Source organism: Eptatretus burgeri, chromosome 10 (assembly GCF_056783735.1).
Source record: "Eptatretus burgeri isolate ZD-2024b chromosome 10, Ebu_testis_v1, whole genome shotgun sequence".
NCBI lineage: Eukaryota > Metazoa > Chordata > Myxini > Myxiniformes > Myxinidae > Eptatretus > Eptatretus burgeri.
The window spans coordinates 66,500,561-66,523,300 of NC_140970.1; the positions used below are offsets into that span (position 1 = coordinate 66,500,561).

A 22,740-nucleotide genomic window follows, 5' to 3' on the forward strand; every position below is an offset into this window, starting at 1 on the left:
GGCAAATGGAGATGCAATAAACCATTCTCAAATCTTCAGGGTGCGGAAAGACCCCAATTCTCTCGATGTAAATGTGTATCATAAAGCACCACCTCGTGGTTGGCAGTATCACAAATCATCTTTCATATATATATATGTATATATATATATATATATATATATATATATATATATATATATATAAATATATATTTATATATTGTTACGAATTCTGGCCCGCCTGGCGTGCTATCGGCCACATAACTCAAATCGCGACGCATCGCCCACCGGAACGGACAATTCAGTCGTGACCCTCTTGGAACTACCGCCAAGAAGCTTGCCATGGGTGGGGGTTTAACCTCACCACAACCCAGTCCGCATTCTACCCGCGTGAAATAGGGTGAATCGCCGAATGTCGATACACTTAAGTACCCGCGTGGGTAGCGTACCGAGGAGTTGTACCACGCCGCAGGTCGACTCCGGACACAATCCGCTTAAGCGGCTCGTTCCGTGCTGCAGGGATAACCGAGCGGAGTTATCGTCGACCTCGACGGTTCAGATTATTTATTGGGTGTCTACACCCACTACCAATCCCTTACATGATGCAAGATGGAAATGTCAACTAGAGGAAAGGACGCAATGAAACGGGAAACAGTTTGACAAGCACTTTTAATTCACACTCAGACAGGCACGTATTTACAGTTATACAGTAAGAATGCACACATTGCAGTCAAAACAATAAAAGCAACGCAGAACTACTACCGAATAAAGCTATGTTCAAGCACTTATTCAGGTTTACTTTAAAGACTGGCGCCACACACACACACACACACACACACACACACACACACACACACACACACACACACACACACACACACACACACACACACACACACACACACACACACACACACACACACACACTTACACCAAAAGCAAAGAAAATACAAGCCACCCTCACAGGCAAGGAGGCAGACATGTCCGTGGACCAAATGAACGTGGGACCTGGGTGAACGGCCAGGTCCACGAGACCGAAGGGGTCTTACCCGCGCCCTCGTGGCGCGATGGCGGGCTTGCCGCAATGTCCGCGTAACGCGCCTGACTCCGTGCCTCTGGTATGATCTGCGAGCTCCTTTGGCGTGCGTTGCGCAGGCACGTGTTGGTCGGCACCACGGTTAGGTTGGGGAACAGACGGGGTTACCGGCGCTATCTTAGCACGGATGGGGGGGGGATTCTTGATGCTCGGGGTCGGGAGAGGGGAATGGCGGACGCTCCGTCCCGCTAGCGGGGTCTCGGGACCGCACCGACTCCGGTGAACTCTCGCCCCTGAGTCCTCTTCCGCGTCCCTGCTTCACGCCGCGACTCATCCCTCGACCTCAACACAGAGCTCCGTCCCCTTCGCCGTCCGATCCCTGCAACGACAACCTCAACGATGACCTTCGTCTTGACTCAACCAGCCCAGCCAGCACAGCACCGCACAGCTCAGCACAACCCAACACACGCCCCAACTCGACACGACACATGAGTTGCCTTGTGCTCGCGTCTTTATAGACCGGAGGAGGAGCGTGTATGCTAATTCGCGGATCAAAACGCGTTTGGAGGCGGGGCCACGCCACCCGACGTTCAGCCATTGGTCGGGCAAAAAGGGGCGTGAGCCTTTCTTGAAACGAATTCCTTCCGAAAAGGAGTCCACATGCATCGCGCTTGGGGCGGGGCCACACCACCCGACGTTTAACCATTGGTTGGGCAGAAAGGGGCGTGAGCCTCTCCTGATCCGAATTTCCTCTTGCAATGGCATCCATTTGTACTCGCGGCTCGACGCGTTCGGCAACAATTACCGAACGGGCCCTGGACAGCATGACGTTCGGTGTTGGCAAGTGGTGTGGTTGATGGTTGTGGAAGGAGAAAGGCGAAGGTGGTGGGGGGTTTGCTGTGGTGGTTTGGTTGTTGGTGGACGTTGTTTGAGAATGGCAGTGAAGCGATGTTTGCGGGGTGGAGTTGTGGAGGTAAAGAGGCGAAGGTAGTGGTGTTTGAGTTGTTGGTGGGCTTATTGGTTCAAAATAACGATAGAGAAAGAAAAATGGCTAACTCAAAGCGTCGCAGCCCTGATGAATCACACTTATTCCCTTTAAACAATGGGTGTGGACTAACCACACATGAACTTATCGATAAATCTAACCTCAGGACCTTTCTGGTGTATTGCAAATCTCCACAGCCATAACAATAACAATAACAATATATATATATATATATATATATATATATATATATATATATATATATATATATATATATATATATATATATATATATATATATATATATATATATATATATACACACATATAGTTACGAATTTGGAATTCAATTGCACACAACATACAGGTTCCCTTAGTCAGCAATGTCGATAAGTGCATGTTCCCTAGATAGCTCACCTTCCATTGTTTAAATGTTTTGAAATCGATTAGATGAGCTGCGGATCGATTTAATAGTTAGGGAGTGAACAATGGAGATGTCCCTCCCCCTCTTCTGCGAAGAGGAAGAAGAACCCTGCCATCCTGTGACGCCAACAACTCCCTCCCACCTGTGGTTGACCGGGGGGTGGATCACGAGGGCATGAGTCACGCCGGGTGCGGGGGAGGGGGTGCAAAAGATAAAGAGGACATCTTTTCTGAGTAAAAAAAAGTCCCGTGAAAAGAGTTCGTGGGAGTCCCGTGGCAGAGTTCGTGAAGAGTCCCGTGGGAGTCCCGTGGTAGGGCTGAGTTCGTTGGCTGAGTTTGTGGGAGTCCCGTGGCAGAGTTGGTAAAGAGTCCCGAAAGGGTTCGTAAAGTCTCGGGGGAGTCCCGTGGTTGGGCTGAGTTCGTGGGAGTCCCGTGGCAGAGTTCGTGTGCTGAGTCCCATGGGAGGAGTAAGCTTTTTGCTTCGGCAGTTGGGGGAGTCGGGAGGAAGCCAGAAGCCAAAGAGCTGCGTGGAAGTCCGGGCGTCGCGAAGGAGACGCGAGCTGGAGGCGCAGCCTTGCCTGCTGTGTCGCGCAAACCACGCGTTCGTGTGGAGAGAGCCGGAGAGAGCTCGCCTGCCACACGGAAAGCCCGAGCTCGACCGCGGCTACGCTAGCTGCCGTGGGGAAGGAGCATCGCGGGTCGCCCAAGCCAGACACCACGAGGGTGCAGGTAACCTGCAACGGTCTCGTGGGACTCGTTCGGTCTGCCAAGTCCCACGCCATAAAGACCCAAGAGGTCCAGTCTGACCCCATTGCCTATAATGGGGTCTTTTTCCTGCTTTTCTTTTGAATAAATGTTGTGGCGCCGAGTCTCGTAAGTAAAACTGTTTAAGTGACTGTACATTAATAATTACTTATCGACGGTTGTAGTTCTTTTGTCGTGCTTTTGTTGTTTGTATAATTGCACACGTGTTTTGCCTTATTTAATTGCTTACGTGTTTCATTATAATAAATGTCCTTGTGTGAATGTAAACCTGCTCGTTTCGTCCATTCCCTCATTGACTGAACATTTCGTGTGTTGGGAGTTAGCCGTTGGTTTGCCATAATAGGGGGACATTTGGACCGACGGTTCTCGGCGATTACGCCACTCGGAATCGCCACGGACAAGCTCGCCTCGGCGGTTTGTTCCGTACGAGATCCGTCGAGGGTGGAATACCCGTTAGTTGGATCACGTGGGTATTTAGGTACATTGAAGATTGGCAATCGACCCTACCCCATGTGATCTGCCGATTGGCGTATTTCGGTTCTTGTACAAGGACCCGTCGCTCAGAGTTATCCGGGCGGCGATCTATATTCCGGGCGATCGGTCGGGCCGACTCGACTTGCGGCTCCGTTCAGAGCGGTCGGTTGGCGGCTGACCCCCCCCCCCCCCCCCGGCCAGTCACAATATATATTACATGTGTTTATATATATATACATATATATATATATATATATATATATATATATATACATATATACATATATATATATATATATATATATATATATATATATATATATATATATATATATATATATATATTGTTACGGCTGTGGAAATTCGCAGGTCGCCATAAAGGTCCTTCGTTCAGTTCGATCGATAAGTCTGTGTTCAGTTAGATTTCCCCACCTTTGTTTCATGGGAATTATTGGTGTCACAGGGCTGTGATCTTTGAGATAGCCGTTTTTCTTTCACTATCGTTATTTTAGACCACCAGCACCAACATCGCTCTCAATCAACCGCTTCAGACCCACCGTCCTTCCACCACCACAACCACACGCCCCTCTCAACAAACCACGCCATCCTGATCACCTTAACCACACCACCGCGTTTCCACCTTGGCACACGGTTGCTCGAGGCCTGGCCTTCGTCGAGGGAGAGCAGGCGGCCCCCCCCCCCAGGACGGGGCGAGAGCGGAGTGGCAGGGCATGAGTAATAAAAAGGGCGCACGGAGCGTTCGTTCTCTCTCTCGGACGTTCGTTCTCTCTCTCGGTGGTTGCTGGAGTTGTCGCGGCCGCTGGACGCCGCCGTAGGAACTGGGCTGCTTCTGCCCGAGCTGGGTGAAGATCGGGGCTCGTGTCCGAGTGGGGAGCTGGGAGCAGCCAATCGGCGGAGGTCCGGGCGTCTCGAAAGAGACGCGAGCTGGAGGAGCAGCCTTACCTGCTGTGTCGCACAAACCGCGCGCTCGTGTGGAGAGAGCCGGAGAGAGATCGCCGGCCGCTGAGCAGGGCCTGGGCTCAACCGCGGCTACGCTAGCCGCCGTGGGGAAGGAGCATCGCGGGTCGCCCAAGCCAGTGACCACGAGGGTGACCTGCAACGGTCTCGTGGGACTCGTTCGGTCTGCCAAGTCCCACGCCATAAAGACCCAAGAGATCCAGTCTGACCCCATTGCCTTTGATGGGGTCTTTCCTGCTTTTCTTTGAACGGATGTTGTGGAGCCGTGTCTTGCGAAGTAAAACTGTGAAAGTGACCCCATTGATAATTGCTTATAGTCGGTTGTAGTGTTTTTACCTTGCTCGTGTCTTGTCCCCTTCCCCCATTGACTGCATGATTGTTTGTATATGTGCATCTGTGTTGTAAATGAATGTGCTTGTGTGAATGTTAACCCGTTCGTCACGCCATTTTTTCCCCCATTGAAATTCCATCTTGTTTCTCGGAATAGTAGTGGGTTTTTAAATACCGATAAATAGAATTGGGTCCGGCGAGGTCTGGCGATAATACCCGCTCAGTTATCCCAGAACGGAACGGAACGCTTAAGCGGTTCGTGTCCAAGCAGGCCTTCGCCGAGGTACGGTCCCTCGGTCGGTTACCCGTGCGGGTACTTAGGTATATCGATATTCGGCGATTGACCCTATTTCTAGCGGGTAGAATACTGACTGAGCCGTGGTGGCTCAGTGGTGTTTCAGAAAATCACGACTCAATTGCTCGTTCGGTGGGCGAACCGTCCGCTATTAATTAATGCAGTCATTCGCACGCCGGGCGGGCGCAAATTCGTAACAATATATTTTATATATATATATATATATATATATATATATATATATATATATATATATATATATATATATATATATATATATATATATATATATATATATATATATATATGTATATGTACAGTAGACTAGGCGTAAGTCGTCACTATCGGGACCGAGAAAAAAGTGACGACTTAGAAATGTGACGACTTACGCGTATCAGCGTATGTGAACATTCATGATGACTGTGGGGTGAAGGATGAAGTCGCGCGTGGCCTGGACACGTCTGTGTGAGAGCTGGCTATTGTACCAAAAGGAAAACACAATCCTCAGGGCATAGGTGGGGGTTCATTGGTGAGTTGGAAAGTGATCAAACAAAGATGGAATTCATGAATCAGTTTAGCAAAAGTAAAGATAATGAACAACTGTAAGACAACTCGTATACCATCGGTGATGGTATGGTGACAAATTACATGACACACAGTCATCGTGGTGATAACTACCACTCAATGCCGATGTGTGAGTGCGGTAATGTACAAAACAAGCCAATATAAAACCATGATCGGACTTCAACACTAAGCTCGATCGATCCTTTACTTCTTCGCGAAGTAATCCATTATGTTTGACTGCCTCAAACTCTTGGGCATCTGGTGCATGAGAAAGGATTCAAACCGGTCATTGTATTCCATGATGTTGGCTGGGCAATCCTCCACCGAAAGACGGTATCGGCCGAATATTTGGCCGAATCGGCCGAAACCGAATATTTGGCTGAGCCGACATTTGCCGAAACCAGATGATGAGCGCGTCATCGACATCTTCAAAGGAAACACATTTCACGCATTTCACACTTCCCACCGGCCTCACGATCTTCCCCACTTGTCCAAATATCTTGCCCTTATTCTTCAAGATATCGTTCAATGTCTGCCGTTCGATGTCCAACTTCTCAGCTATGTCTGTTTTCTTCATCAGTGGATTTGCCTCGCAAAACTGGATAATGTCGTATTTTTCTTGGTAGGTTTTAGTTGTAAGCTTACGCTTAGTCGCCATTGTCCTGCCTGCAGTGCGATCAACGTGTGTACACAGTTATAAATAGCCTATCACTGGCGGTGTACACCAATGAGCGAACATCACGATTCCATGAAATCGGGCTTCTCATGAGGCAGCAGTTCCGTGTGACGAGTTAGGAGTGGTAATTGACTTGAGTTTCCATTACGTGGGAATGGACAACATCTGACGACTTGGACGAAGTGACGACTTAGGGATGACGACTTACAGAGGGATGACCCTTTATTCAAAGGGATTTAACATGAGATAAATTCGGGACTTTTTGATGCTGCCGACTTAGGCGAAGTGACGAGTTACACGCTGCCGACTTACACCTACTCTACTGTATATATTTATATATATATATATATATATATATATATGTATGTATATGTATATGTATATGTATATGTATATGCTACAGTGATAACCGAGCGGTGTTATCGCCGACCTCGACGGATGTGATTCTGTTTACCGGGTGCTTACACCCCTCTACCAATTTCTTCCGTGATGCAAGATGCCACTTTCAAAACAGGGAATAGGATGCAACGAACGGGTAACAGTTCAATAAGCACATTTATTTGACATTGCACGTATTTACAGTCACAGCAATGAATCATGCATGTATGTACAGTCAAAGCAAGCAGATAAAATAATTACCACCGAATAAAGCGTTTTATTCGCACACACAATTACTTAAACAAGTCTACTTACTAGACGGCGCCACCACATGCAGTTATACAAAAAGCAAAGAAAAGCCACCCCCAAAGACAAGGGTGGCTACCGTGGTGGGCAGGTCGCGACGTCTACTCCCCCTCGGTGAATTACACACATCGGCTCTGCCTGGGTCAGGGGTCACGCTGTCAAGCGAGTATTTTGGTGATTTCTACCACGTAGGCTTTGCCGGGGTTGGAGGTCAAGGGTCAGGGGTCGATTCTCACTTTCCCTGCCCTATAAAAGGGCGAGCAGAATGGAGCTCAGGGCCAGTCGGTTTTACAGAGCTCGAGGCAGTGTCGAGAGAAGTGTCGGTGGGTCGGTTGCCAGTGTTGGTGAACGGAGCTCGCAGTGGTGGGGGAGACGAGCTCGCGATCAGTTACAAGTCAGTCTGGGTTCAGTTTTCGAGAGACGGAGCTCAAGTCAGCCGGTTGTGGGGAGATGGTCGTGGTGTCAGAGCGAGAGTTGGTGAACGGAGCAGGGACGCGGAGAGGGGCTTGGAGGCAAACCAGAGCGCTACTTGGAAACCACCGTCGGGAAAAGGGGCAAAGTGGAGACCACAGCCAGGGAGAGTTTGCCGGAGCCAAGGCGGTCCAGGGTGCTCGTTCGAGCGTCAACTCGCTATGAGAGCGTCAACTCACGAAAAGAGCATTGACCTGCTGAGAGAGCATCGACATGCTGAGAGAGCACCAGCAATTCCCCCATACCGAGCATCCGCGCTGAGAGAGCGATGCTAACCCTGTCCGTTCCGTGGTGCCTGCTGTGTGGCGCGAGCCTGTGCATCCGGGTGGAGAACGCCGGAGAGAGCTCACCGACCAAGCTGGGTGCCCAAGGACAGGCGCGGCCACGCCAGGCCATGGGGGAGTAGACGTCGCGACCTGCCCACCATCGCGCCACGAGGGCGCGGGTAAGACCCTTCGGTCTCGTGGGCCTGACCGTTCATCCAGGCTCCACGTCACATTCAGTCCACGGACCTGTCTGCCACCCTTGTCTTTGGGGGTGGCTTTTCTTTGCTTTTTGTATAAATGCATGTGGTGGCGCCGTCTAGTAAGTAGACTTGTTTAAGTAATTGTGTGTGCGAATAAAACGCTTTATTCGGTGGTAATTATTTTATCTGCTTGCTTTGACTGTACATACGTGCATGATTCATTGCTGTGACTGTAAATACGTGCAATGTCAAATAAATGTGCTTATTGAACTGTTACCCGTTCGTTGCATCCTATTCCCTGTTTTGAAAGTGCCATCTTGCATCACGGAAGAAATTGGTAGAGGGGTGTAAGCACCCGGTAAACAGAATCGCATCCGTCGAGGTCGGCGATAACACCGCTCGGTTATCACTGTAGCACGGAATGGACCGCTTTAGCGGTTCGTGTCCTCGGCCGACCTGCGGTGAGGTACGATTGCCCGGTCGACTACTCGCGCAGGTACTTAGGTAGGTCGAATTTGGCGAGCAACCCTATCCTGCACGGGTGGGCAATTGGCACGATCGTGGTGAGGTTAAACCCCCACCCGTGACTATCTCCTGGCGTTAGTTCCAAGGAGGGTCACGACTGAATTGTCCGACCGGTGGGCGACGCGGTCACGATTCGAATTACGCGGCCGATCGCACGCCGTCGGGCGCGAATTCGCAACTATATATATATATATATATAAATATATAAATAAATATATATATATATATATATATTTATATATATATATAGTTATATATATATATATATATAGTTATTTTTCAGTCTTTGTCTGTCTGTCCATTGATAGAATGTATCCATCAAACTCTAAATTCCTTCCTCACAAGGTGTGAGTACCTCTGCTAGTGATAAGATAATGGAAGATCATTTGTCATGCCGGCTACCACCAAAGCCAGTGCTATTTCCCCCACCCCTCCCTCCTCCCCCAAGTCAATTTTGGAGTTTCTGTTGCATCCACATTTGCTTCATTATCGTAAGGTTATGATGACATCTTTGTGTGTCTTTTACAAAAAGTCTTTTAACAAAAAGTCTTTTCGAAGTCTTTTAACAAAAAGTTTATTTGAAGTCTTTGTGTGTGTGAATAAAATATGAATAACAACAAAATAGACAAAGCATGCAGGTCGTGAAGCTTTGTTTCGAATAACCGAGTGAATGTGTTGGGAGAGTTGAGTGCTTCGTCGCTTGTGTCTTCCTCTCAATTTTGCCCAGAGGTGAACGGCGGCACCCTGGATCATCATGATGGTCTTTACATTGGGTTAATGCTCTGAATCCTTTTATTTTATTTTTTATTCTCTTCAAAGGATGACATGCAAATCCGCGTTTTCAACTATAACACTCTTGAACGAGTACACATGTTTGAGGCCCACTCGGATTACATCCGATGTATTGCGGTGCATCCGACGCAGCCATTCATCCTCACAAGCAGCGGTATGTAAGCTTGCTTTGTATAGTGAGTGAGTAGTGAAACTTTGTTTGTCCACTGTTCATTCACCCCTTCTTCCACCAGCAAAAGGACTTCAGGCAGGTACCAATTGATGTCTTGTCTCACAAATCACGTTTTTTGTTTTTTCCTTCCAAGGCAGTAACCATAGGAAGGTTTTACTGTGTCATAAAAATAAAACACTGCGAGGTTTCATGTCCAGAGGAGGTATTATTTTCATAAAAACTCGAAATTATTTTTCAAATGTTCCTTCATTCCCTTCATTCATTTTCATTCCCTTGATGGTTGTCCAACTGTCAGTTCTACCTTACTTTTCCATGAGCCTCACTCCTGTAAAGAATAAACAAATTTGATTTTGGGTTGCGATTGCACATTAGATGTAATTTGTACTTCCTGTGTGCATCTGAACTTTAAAGAGGTACTACAAAATTCACCACCTGGAATGCACCTTCACAGGCACAAGTTTCAGAAGCTATTACTGCATAGTTTGGTTAATTGTTCTTTGTGATGTTGAACACCGTAGATGACATGCTTATCAAACTCTGGGACTGGGAGAAGAAATGGAGCTGTTCACAAATTTTTGAAGGACACACGCACTATGTTATGCAGATTGTCATCAATCCCAAAGATAACAACCAGTTCGCCAGCGCTTCACTTGATCGCACAATCAAGGTGAGCATCGGAGGCGGTGACGTTTATTGGAATAGATTGCTTGCATGATACCCTGACCCATGATACCCGGCCCACTTGTGTAAGCTCTACCTTGTTATAAATATTACGTTTTGTGTTACGACACGTAGGTTTGGCAGCTCGGGTCTTCAACGCCTAATTTTACACTGGAAGGTCATGAGAAAGGGGTCAACTGTGTCGATTATTACAGCGGCGGTGACAAGCCTTACCTCATCTCTGGGGCTGACGACCGTCTGGTCAAGATCTGGGATTACCAGGTGTTATACATGCATATATGCTTGTCTCGCTTTTTATAAGAAGTGTCACGAAAAGGCTTCGTATGCTTGCATTGCTTTAACAAACCCAAATTGTTCTAAACAGCACAATTTCAATGTTTTGTATAAGCCAATCACTGGCATTGTATTTTTTAGGGCTGGTGCTATTCATTTAATGACTCGGGCTGGCAGGATAGCTTAGAGAAGGTGGACTTCCTCTGGGATGTTTCTTCTATCTTTTTTCTTATTTTCTTTGAAAGTGGAGGTAAAATGTTCATCATATGTGAAAAAGAAAAATCACCGAATCACCTAACAACGAGAATTTGCTATTCTTCATGCCGAGGGAGAAGCAACAGAACCTGACATTAGCTTCCCACTGCCTTCTTGTCTCTATCGCACCTTCTTGTCGCTCTTGCCCGTCTTCCCTCTGACATCACCCCAACCAATGAACCTCGGGCATGGCCTGCCGGTATGAAGTCGGGAAGGCAGGGTTTTTGCCTGCTCGGAAACGTTTGGCTCTATTGTTGTTAGCGTAAAAACGTAGTTCATTTATTTCCGGCTTTGTAAATGCAAAAACGTAGGAAAAGGTCATGGGGGCAATCACATACGTCATGTATACATCAGCTGCAGCTGATGCTCACAGACAATGCAGGTAACAAATCTCATTTGAGTTAAACCCAACCTAGTTAACACAGCAACACCCTCCATGTGGTGACACTTAACAACCTAAGCTCACAGTTTTCCTACTTGAATTACATCAAGATGTTTCCGACTCATCCATGGACTATGCTGCACAATACAATCCTACCTTTGCTATGAAATCCCTTCATCTAACCCCACAAACATAACAATAATAATATACCCTGCCATTCTGTGCTGCACAGCGGCGAACGGCCTAATTAGGGCTATTTGCCCTTTTGTGACTTTGCTCTTTGACATTTTGACCCAATCATTACCTCCGCCACCGAAGGTGGAAGGAAGTTATGTTTTCAACCCTGTCTGTTTGTTACTTGGCAAAATAATTGTTTGTCTGTTTGTGTGCAGATTATCTCAAAGTTGTGGACAGATTCAGGTGAAATTTGGTGGAGAGGTTGGGTTTGTGACGAGGATGAACCGATTAGATTTTAGTGGAGATCCGAATCCAGATTTGGACATGAGAATTATCTATATATTACTAAAACTCTCATCTTGTATGTATAATGTATATTTATGTATGCATGTATGTTCCCAAAATACAGCCAAAACCGTACACGGTAGCGCAAAAACTTAGGGCCACCTTACTCCTCATTTGCCTGCAGTGTGCAGTATCAAGTTTCGCTCAAATCAGGCAACGAAAAAAAATTATTAAAAAATCAATTCCCGATACAGTCAAGTACTCTTCGGGATTATCTATCTATAATTCCAGCAGTCTGTGTGTGTGTGTGTGTGTGTGTGTGTGTGTGTGTGTGTGTGTGTGTGTGTGTGTGTGTGTGTGTGTGTGTGTGTGTGTGTGTGTGTGTGTGTGTGTGTGTGTGTGTGTGTGTGTGTGTGCGCGTGCGCGTGCGCGTGCGTGTGCGTGTGCGTGCGTGCGTGCGTCTGTGACCGCTGTTTCTCGACAACCGCTGGTCCGATCTAATTGAAACTTGCCAGATATATTGCTGGGGACCTGAGGATGTGCCTTTTCAAGGTTTGATATTAATCGGACAAGTGCTTCCCAAGTTATGGCCATTTATTTACCAACCAATGACAGGAACCGTTGCTGCGGCCATTTTATATCAACCAATGACAGGAAGCATTGTTGCGTAGCCGTGGTCGATGGTGAAGAGAAACTCAGCCGTGTTCGCCATTACGGGTTTTTTCTCTCCTCTCCTCTCCATGTTTTTCCTTGCGAAAAGGCAAAATACGTTGGCACTCATTGAATAATTGGCCATTAAAACTAAATTGCGAATAACACTGAACAACAAATTTAAAAAATTTTTTTTTACTGGAGATGTGTAAAGTGATTAAGACTAATTTGGGTACGCTGATTTCAAAAATCATAACCGTTTTGCTGTATCACGTCAGGATTTTCAGGAACAGAAATATTCCCATTGCCTAGAAGTCAGGATTTCAATGAAATTTACATATGTCTTTAACATGTCTATTTCGTACAATTGTTGTTAACTTGTGTTATATTTCTTTCTTTCAGATAAAGATGAGTAGGCGTTCCTGTACCAATCATCCTGACAACTTCTGTTATGTCTGTGGTCGGTATACCAAAAAAGATCAACAGCGAAGTATATCTACAGCAGTGAAAATGAAGGCCGCCTACTTTCACTACTTCGGGTGTAAGGTGGGGGACCAAGAACAGAGCTGGGCACCACACATCTGTTGCACAAGCTGTCACACAACCTTGACTCAGTGGTTGGTGGGCAAGCGCGCGAGCATGCCATTTGCGGTGCCCATGATATGGCGTGAGCCGCAGAATCATCATGATGATTGTTATTTCTGCTGCACAAGCATCGCCGGCTTCAACAAGAAGAATAAAGGTCACATCAAGTACGCTGACTGCGTCTCTCTGCTCGTAAACCTGTGCCTCATGATGACGAGAACCCGTCTCCAACACCTCCAGCTGATCAGAACATAGCTGTAAGCGGTGGTGAAGAGGATGGTGATGATGAACCTTTTGAACCCGACACTCAAGAATCACACCTTCTGAACCAGGGAGACTTAAATGATCTTGTAAGAGATCTCTCGCTGTCAAAGGCGAAGGCAGAGCTGCTTGGATCAAGGCGACAGCAGTGGAATCTACTTGAACCTAACACCAAGATATCCTTGTTCAGAGCACGTCACAGAGACATGGCTGAGTTCTTTGAGATGGAAGACACGATGACATTCTGCAGTGACATCAACGGTCTGTTGAAAGAACTTGGGTGTGATCACGATCCTGCAGACTGGCGCCTCTTCATCGACTCGGGGAAGAACAGCTTGAAGGCTGTTTTGCTCCACAATGGCAACGAGAAACCATCAGTCCCACTGGCTCACGCTGCTCGGCATGACAGAGACCTATGAGACTATGCGGCAGCTGCTTGATTCCATCAAGTACAATGACTTCAACTGGCACATCTGCAGAGACTTGAAAGTGGTGGCGCTGTTGTTAGGGCTGCAGTCAGGCTACACGAAATACATGTGCTTCCTTTGTCTCTGGGATAGCAGAGACGACAAGAATCACTGACGAAGAAAGATTGGGAAGAGCGAAAAGAGCATGTACCTGGTCGACACAACGTGAAGCATGTCGCCCTTGTCGACCCAGCCAAGGTTTTCCTTCCACCACTCCACATAAAGCTCGGCTTGATGAAAAGTTTTGTACGGGCAATGGATCTGAATGGGCGTGGGTTTTTATACCTCAAGGAAAAGTTTGGCAACACCTTGTCGGAGGCCAAGATCAAGGCTGGTGTCTTTGTTGGACCGCAAATCCGACAGATTATGAAGGACGAAACTTTTCCGACAACTCTAAACCCCAAAGAGCTGGCAGCGTGGAGGAGCTTCATAGCTGTGACGGACAACTTCTTGGGGAACGAGCGCGCGGACAACTATGAAGAAATAGTGCAGCAGCTGCTGGAGTCCTTCAGGAAACTTGGCTCCAGGATGTCCCTGAAAATCCATTTCCTACACCAGCACCTGAACTTCTTCCCTGACAACTTGGGAGCAGTCTCGGACGAGCACGGCGATCGATTCCACCAAGAGATTTCACTCATGGAGACGCGTTACCAAGGGCGGCACAACCCGAACATGATGGGTGATTTCTGCTGGTTCCTGCATCGTGAAACTGACACAGAGCAGCACAAACACAAAGCCAAATGCCTAAAGCATTTTTAATTACATTCTAGTGGAGTTTTTCTGTAATTTCTATAATTTTGAAGCATTCATGATGAAATAAATGAATAAATGAATTTTTGTAAATTTCATTGAAATCCTGACTTCTAGGCAATGGGAATATTTCTGTTACTGAAAATCCTGACGTGATACAGCAAAACGGTTATGATTTTTGAAATCAGCGTACCCAAATTAGGCTAAATCACTTTACACATCTCCAGTAAAAAATTTTTGTTGTTCAGTGTAATCATAACTGCGATATGCGAACTTCCGGATAGTGATGAGTACTGTCTTCTTTCTCGATTTTTTTTTTTCTTGATTTATCGACTGACTGTATTCTTTCTTTCTCGATTTTCTTAAACACAATGCCCCAATCCAGTCGTCGTTTACGACAGCGAAGGAACGGCCTGTCAGGTTGTTTGAAAGGTTTTTTTTTTGCACATATGGCCACGCACGTACGGGCACGCGAGAGCGAAGGAACGGCCTGTGTGGTTGTTGTTTCTGGCAAGCGGTTTGAAAGTTTTTTTTTGTTTGCACTTACGGCCACGAATGTATGGGCACGCACCTACGGGCATGCAGTAGTTTGATCAATGCAAATAACCTCAGCGGTATGGTTCACTGGAGCTATCTTTTTTATGATTTTTTTTTTCATCAACTGCTGTCACAACGTGAACCCAACGGGTTCACGGGTCGTCTAGTTTAATATTAAAAGTGATTCTTCACCATTGAAAGATGATGCTAAAACCATATATAGCATGATATTTACCTCCACCACCAAAGGTGAAGGAGGTTATATTTTCAGCCCCTCTCTATCTGTCTGTCTGTCTGTCTGTCTGTCTGTCTGTCTGTGTGCAGAATAGCTCAAAAAGTTGGAGTCGGAGCCATATGAAATTTGGTGGGCAGGTTGGGTGTGTGACAAGGACAAACTGATTCGATTTTGGTGAAGATCCGAATCCGGATCCAACGACGAGAATTTTTAAGTGATTCTTCACCATCAAGAGATAGGGCCAAAAATGATGTATAGCACGATATCTCAAAAAGTTGTAGACGGATTCGGATGAAACTTCGTGGACAGTTTGGGTGTGTGGCCACGACAAGTTGATTCGATTTTGGTAAAGATCGGTAAAGATCCGAATCCGGATCTCGATACGAGAATCATTTAATTTATGAAGTGATTCTTCACCGTTGAGAGATGGGGCCATACCAACCCACCACTCGACATTTTGCTTCTGTATTCATCTTCTCCACTCCTTGTCTTTTCCCTTACCCCTCATCATAACACACAACCCTTGTTTATCTGTTTCCGTCTATTTTCTCCCTTGGCCCTGCTGGCGGCATTTCCCCCTTCTCTCTCTCTGCTGTTCCTTTTGTTATATTGTGTCTTGATCCATCCGTGTCCTCGCTCTTTCACGAGCCTTGACTATGTATTCAAATAAAGTTTATAAATTTTGGATAACCATTCCAATATTCGAGAAAAAGGAATATTGAAGTCGGAATCCTACCTTGTGAATGTATATACAAAGACACCTCCATGTGATTGTGAAGTAAATTGAAAGCATTTGATGTTTTCTCTTCCAGAACAAGACTTGCGTGCAGACATTGGACGGACATGCTCAGAACGTGTCCTGCGTGTCTTTTCATCCTGAGCTGCCCATCATCATTACGGGCTCAGAGGATGGTAGTGACATTGTTATGATCCACTTTAACCTCCCTGAGATATTTTCAGATTTTGTATTCCTTTTAATACCGAAATGTGTTTAATTTCTAGGACTGATAACTCATTAATTAAGTGTACTTAAACACTACAGCTATCACCATTTTGTTTTTTTTATCAGCATCATAAACTGGTTAATGTGGGTCCAACAAAGACCTGAGAGCAGAATGGCAGTATGTGTCTTTACAATCAACCATGTTTTATGTCAGGAAGTTGAAGTCAATATGATGATGAGGGGCATTGAAAAAGTTCCGTGGATGGAAAAAAAGTTCACAATAGGTTCCTCATTGGGAGAACTTTTTCAATGCCGCGTGCATGAACACAATTTGAGGTGTCAACAGAAAGAAGTTAGAGTGGGGGAAAGAAACTCGGCCAGAAAAGCCAGAGAATATTGAAGCATTCCACCAGCCCTCATTTAGTATTGCTGGTGATTGATTTTACTACCCACAAGTAAAACATTCATCACGAGAACGGCACTCTGTAGAGCGCATACTTCCGTCAGGCTGAACAGTGCGTTTTATACCCCACTGATAGGCCGGACCTTAACCAAAATCTAATTGGCTTGTTCTTGTCATCTATCCAACTCTTCCACCAAGTTTCATCCGAATCCATCCAGGTTTTGAGACATCATGCCATATATCATTTTTGGCACTTTCTCTCGATTAGTGAAGAATCACTTTTAGAATTCTAGTGTCCAGATCCACCCCAAAATTGAATCGATTCATCTTTGTCACACCCCCAGCCTGTCTACCAAATTTCGTCCGAATCAGTCCATAACTTTTTGAGGTATCCTGCCAACACAGACATACAAACAAATGGTTGAAAACATCTCCTACGTCCACCTTCAACGGGGGAGACAATGAGAGGCCTGAAATCATCATTGCATTTCTTTAATTGTCTGATTGGTGCATTGTTTACCGAGTGATCCTCATAGGTATGTTATCTCCTGCTTTTTTTCCTTTCTTTATCACAGGCACTGTGCGCATCTGGCATTCCAACACATACAGGCCTGAAATCACCCTCAGCTATGGTATGGAGCGTGCCTGGTGTGTATCTTCTCTGCGGGGATCCAATAACGTTGCCCTCGGCTATGATGAAGGCAGCATCATTATGAAGGTAGGCATGGTTCAGAGTGCATTCTTGAATTTTTTTTCCTTGTGAGTATACACTGATCCACAAGAGGTTGGGTGAGGGGGGGGGTACTTTTAGATGTATTGTCATTCAGCTTTGTCATAAATTTTCGTTTTGTACTCATTGTCACCATAGATTATGCAGTCCATTGTCGACATAATTTACATATAGTCCAAAAGGTTTGAAAAAATGATTATTTTGATATATTCAGCAGATTGTTGACATGGTTTCATTAGACCAAACTAATAACCAATGGAGAAGAGCTGTTTTAATCTGCCAACACACTGCCAAGTGCAGACTAGAACAGACCATAAACTACTTGTAGATGACATACGACTCAAATTGAGAAAGGTGGAAAAAAAAAAATCAAAAACTCTGACCAGATATGACCTTGAAATAGTGGTTACAAAAAACGTTTTGCAGAGCTGGACTTGGTTGACAGAATTGCATATTCATTTTGACAAGAGGTTGAAGGCATTGTAAAAGAAGAGGCCAAAAGCAAGCAGAATGAAGAAGGCTAAATGGTTTTCAGAAGAGCCAATAAATATTGCAGACAGAAGAGATGAAAACCAAAGACGCATCAAGAGGACATGAAGTGACTCAATGCCAACTTCCCACAACAAGCTAGGAAAGACAGAAGTATTTAAAAGTGGCATGAATAGAGCGAGAAAGTGACAACAGAGTGGGAAAAACGAGAGATGTTAAAAAAAATACAAATAAAAACATCAGAGAGATCACAGGAAAGCTTAGGTTGCGGATTGGGAACAGAAAATTATTTGACAGAGGGAACACAGGTGAAAGAAAAAGATGAAAGGACTATCCTGCAATTCTATACAAGCAAGATAGCAAGATGATGGCAGCCTTTGAAGAAAGAAAATTAGCAAAAACCAAGAGTGATAGAATGTGAGTGTGGTAGAGCCTTGAAAGAGCTGGCAAGTTGAAAAAAAAACAAATAAAGCACCACATGTGGTGAAATTCCAGTGTAGTGTAACTCTTTAAGGTAGTTGGGGAGGAGGCAATCAAAATTTTAACAGCTAATCTGCACACAGATCTGGAGCAGGATTGTATGACCGAAAAGGTGGAAGGAGTTAGTGTGCACAGACCATTGCCAAAAAAAAGGGGAACCAAGAGAATGTTCAAATAACCGAAACATTACCTTCATTTCACATGCTAGCATTATATTACGAAAGATCATTCAACACAGAATAGAAGATTTCATGAAGCAAGCAGGTTTCAGAAGGGGAAGAGGTAGTTGACATCAAATCGCAAATCTGAGGCGGATCATGCAAAAGGCAAGGAAATATCAAAGGAAAGTGTATCTGTTTTATTTATATACACATGTGGATTGGCTCACGACGCTTGCCTCACCACACGTCGCTACAGATCCACAGGTTTGTTTTAACTGAGGTTAATGACTGTATGTGAGTTATTGTGTTGTCAGGTTTTCCACCAATCATAATACAAACATTTCTTTTGTACAAATCTATTTGTAATATTCGTGATATGATATTTATTTGTAATCTAAAAAGGTCCAAGTTGTCTAAAGCTTTAAATGGCCAAGGGTCCAAGCTGTCTAATCTGTCTGAAAGGTGTAAGGGGGCTAAAAAGTGACGTAAGGGGTGTAAAGGTCTAAAAGCTCTCGGGGTCTAAACGGTATAAAAGGTCGAAAGCATTCAGGGATCTAAAGTATTGTGTTGAAAGGGTTTTAAAGGTAAAAGGGGTCTTGGGGGAGGTCTTTTGGTTCCTTCGGGGTCTTTTCTTTGGCAGAGGCATTGAAATATAACATGATGTTGTTGGTCGTGGGACCCATTATGAAAGGGAGATAATTCTAATTTGGGTCAGGCCAGGTCAGGTGTGGGAGCATGCGCCAGAGCAGCACGTTGCTGCGTCCACTTTCCGCCAGTATTCCAGGGGCCTCCGTCTGACCATCCCCCAGACAGATGCCTGGCTCATCCCCATCTCCTTGAGATGCCGATCAATCTGCCACAACCATGAGACGTGTGGTCGGCCCATTGGCCTCCTTCACCCATAAGGCTCCCTCGCTGAGAGAATCTGGTGAGCAGAATCAGCGTCAGGAAAACGAGCCGCACACCCATGCAGCTGCAGCTGATGCTCACAGACAATGCAGGTAACAAATCTCATTTGAGTTTCTCTCGGCGTCCACTCGTTGGACACAAAGTCTGACCAGCGATCGTCAAGGATTCTCCGAAGACACCTGGTACCAAAGGAATTAAGTCTATCTCAGATCCCTGGTCAGAGTCAAGGTCTCTCCGTAGAGCAAGACTGGAAGCACCAAGGACTTAAAGACTCAGACTTTTGCCCTCCTGTACAGGTATCTGCAGTGCCAAACACCATGATCCAGTGAATCCATGACTCCCCAGGCCTGACTCAGATGTCCATTGATCTCTCGCTCACAGCCAGCAGACATGAATATCACTGCCAAGGTAAATTAATCTCTCTGTGATCTCAACATCCTCACCACAAACAAGTGCAGATAAGAAAGCAGTATCCAAGATGTCATTGAAAACCTGGATCTTAGTTTTGACTCAGGAAACCCTTAATCCCAGCGGCTCTGACTTCTCATTCAGCATCTCGAGGGCTCCCAAAAGGATATCGAGAGTCTTCTCAAAGATGACTGCATCATCTGCAAAATCAAGGTGAGAGATATTGACATTCCCAAATGATGGACCGCAGCTTGATCTCTCCGACACCCTCCCCAAAATCCAGTCCAAACAAGCGCTGAAAAGTGAAGGGGGCAGTACACACCCCTGACAAACTCCAGTAACAACTGGAAATAAGTCGGAGATAGTACCACCACATCTCACATCACTCTCAGTTCAGACATCAGATTGATAAGTTTTGGTGGCTCCCCACGAAGACCAAGAATCCTGTAGAGGGCATCCCGATTCACTGAATCGAACACTTTGCAGAGATCAACATAGACTGCAAGCAGCCCTTGCCGAAACTCTCATCTGCATTCGGGGAGGACCCGAAAGGCAAGGATACGGTCAATCATTGGCCTCTTTGGTGTGAAGCTTGACTGTTCTGGGCATTGGTGCTCAAGCAGATGGTGGCAAACCCTGTCAATAATTATCTGAGCAAAGACCTTGCCCAGCAATGAGGGCATAGTCACCCCCTTGATGGTTGGTGCATTCCTTGCAATCACCCTTCCCTTTCCAGAGAGGGACAACAAGGCCCCTCTTCCAGTCATTTGGGATGATGCCTGTGCTCCAGGCAGATCACAGAACTGCATGCAATGATGCGAGTACAGCATTTCCACCAGCCTTGAGAATTTCAGCATGGATGCCACAGATCCCAAGAGCTTCACCCCCATTTCAACCGGTTCACCGCAGCCGGTACTTACACAAACGAAGGTGGATCACAGTTGATTGGAGGGTCAGAAATAGGGATAGTAACATCCCTGACATCCAACTCAACAGCTGGTGGATCAGACTCGTACAGGTGCTCAAAGTAACCGGCCCAGCGGGCTTCACTTCGGACTCCTGTCAAGAGCCCACCAACCTCCGCTCTAACTGCAGTACAACGAGGGAGGGGCTTGGAGGAACGCAATGCTTGAATTCCCCTGTAAGTAGGATGAGAATCACTTGACCACAGATGATGCTCTACCCCCTCACAGGTTCCTCGCACATAGGCCTCCTTGTCCACCCTCAGCGCACGTACTGTTTTTCATCTCAACTCCCTGAACAGCTTAGCTCTGCTATTCAGCCTGGCTCTGCTTCTCTGGTCAATGGTGTCCATTGTCTCCTGAGAGACAAAATTATTCTTCACCCTACGGTGAGTTCCAAGACATCCACTGGCAACATCAAGGATGGTGTTCTTGACGGCACTCCACAACTCTTCGGGATTCCCCAAAGCATCCAGACCCCCCCCCCCACCCTGCCCCTCCAAATCCCCACTCAGCCTGTTTGCAAACTCCTCAGCTACCCTCTCATCCTTGAGCTTGCCAACATCCAGCCGAGGCTGGGATGGTACCATTTTCCTGGATTGAAGCTGCAACTTCAGACTTGCACAAGTCTGTGGTCGGTGTTGAGGAACTGAGCACTCCGGTGGAGCCTGCAGGTCTGGATCATCTTCCAGCGACCAACAATGAGCACATGGTCACTCTCCTTTGCCACACCGCAAGCGTTAGAATACCAAGTCCAGCGATGAGCATTTGGGGGCTGAAAACCATGGATCAGCCACCCCAAGTCCATGACTCCTTGCAAAGTCTTGGTACTATCTGGTTCACAGTTTCAGACGCATGGGGACCAACACATGTCTCATAACCATCCCTAGCAGTTCCAGTCGATGCATTGAAATCCCCGAAGACGCAAAGAGGAACTTGCGTGGGGCACTGATCAACCACAGACTCGGGCTTGGCAGAGAATGCGTCCTTCACGGTGAGATCACTCGCCTCAGTCAGAGCATATACAGAGACCAGGGAAACGACACCCAAGGAGTGACGAATCCTTAGTCTCATAATAAGCTCGTTGACCGGTGTTACCTCAATTATCATTGGAGTCAGCTTATCGGACACAGCTACAGCAACTTCGTGGGCATGGTAACCGTCCGAGCAACCAGGCCAATAGTCGGTGTGACCACCCACCATGATCTCACCACTATTCGGTGTCTGAGCCTCCAGAGAGTGCTGTAATACCGATGTTCAAACGCTTGAGCTCGAATAACAGACAGGTGATCATCATCCCTTCAGGATAGGACATTCCGGGCACCCACCTGAACGGACGGTCTCTGGTTAACCCAAGGAGATGCCATCTGGTGTACGACACCTCAGCACCACCCTCATACACAGCTGTTTTCCTATCATCAAAAGGTTTTCCTCCTATCATCAAAGAGTGGGGATCCCGAAGGCCTTGCCCCAATCCCGTCATCCGGTGAGCTGCCCTGCGAATGGCAGCTGCACAAGAGGTACTCCCACAGAGTGGGTTTCATAGGATTTTCCCATACTATCTATCTATGGTCCTTCCTTTTGGAGTAGTTACCAGACAAAGTAATGGGACTGGTCCGTCACAATGGAGAAACAAGAAAGCATCTCAAAATGAAAAACCCATCTGCATCCACTTTCTACTCAAATTAAGTTTAATGAAAACTACAGTTTCAAAAAAAAATTGTACATTTTATTTGTGTTTCGTGCAGTCAAAATGTCGGATGACCTCCCACAAATTGCAACAAAAGCAAACTCAACGGATTTTGATTCCTGGATAATGGATATGTGCTCAGTGACAGAAAAAAAAGTCCAAAGGTATCCTCTGGGGGGAAAGTCCTGAAATCATGGAAATTCAATATGGCCACCACCCGGCTTCGGGGAAAATGAGAAAATTGTAAAGATTGATATTTTAATATGTAAATATGTTTTTGTGCATTCTAAATGTTTCTAGTTCTGGTCAGTATATTGATATACAAGAATAATTATAAAAAAAAAGTGAAATGTATTGAGGGTAAAACAAAAAATTATAGCTTTTTTGTCCAAAAATGTCAATTTTTTGTCT

General features: G+C 46.0%; 1 protein-coding gene across 1 annotated transcript in view; it reads left to right on the plus strand.

Moving 5' to 3' along the window:
- The window catches only part of COPB2 (coat protein complex I subunit beta 2), a 106,111-nt gene that overhangs the window by 3,641 nt on the left and 79,730 nt on the right, over positions 1 to 22,740 (plus strand). The window contains exons 4-8 of the mRNA XM_085898777.1: positions 9,471 to 9,597; positions 10,134 to 10,282; positions 10,411 to 10,557; positions 15,967 to 16,066; positions 17,076 to 17,218. Coding sequence (XP_085754903.1) covers positions 9,471 to 9,597; positions 10,134 to 10,282; positions 10,411 to 10,557; positions 15,967 to 16,066; positions 17,076 to 17,218 — 666 coding nt within the window. The remainder of the gene's footprint in view (positions 1 to 9,470; positions 9,598 to 10,133; positions 10,283 to 10,410; positions 10,558 to 15,966; positions 16,067 to 17,075; positions 17,219 to 22,740) is intronic.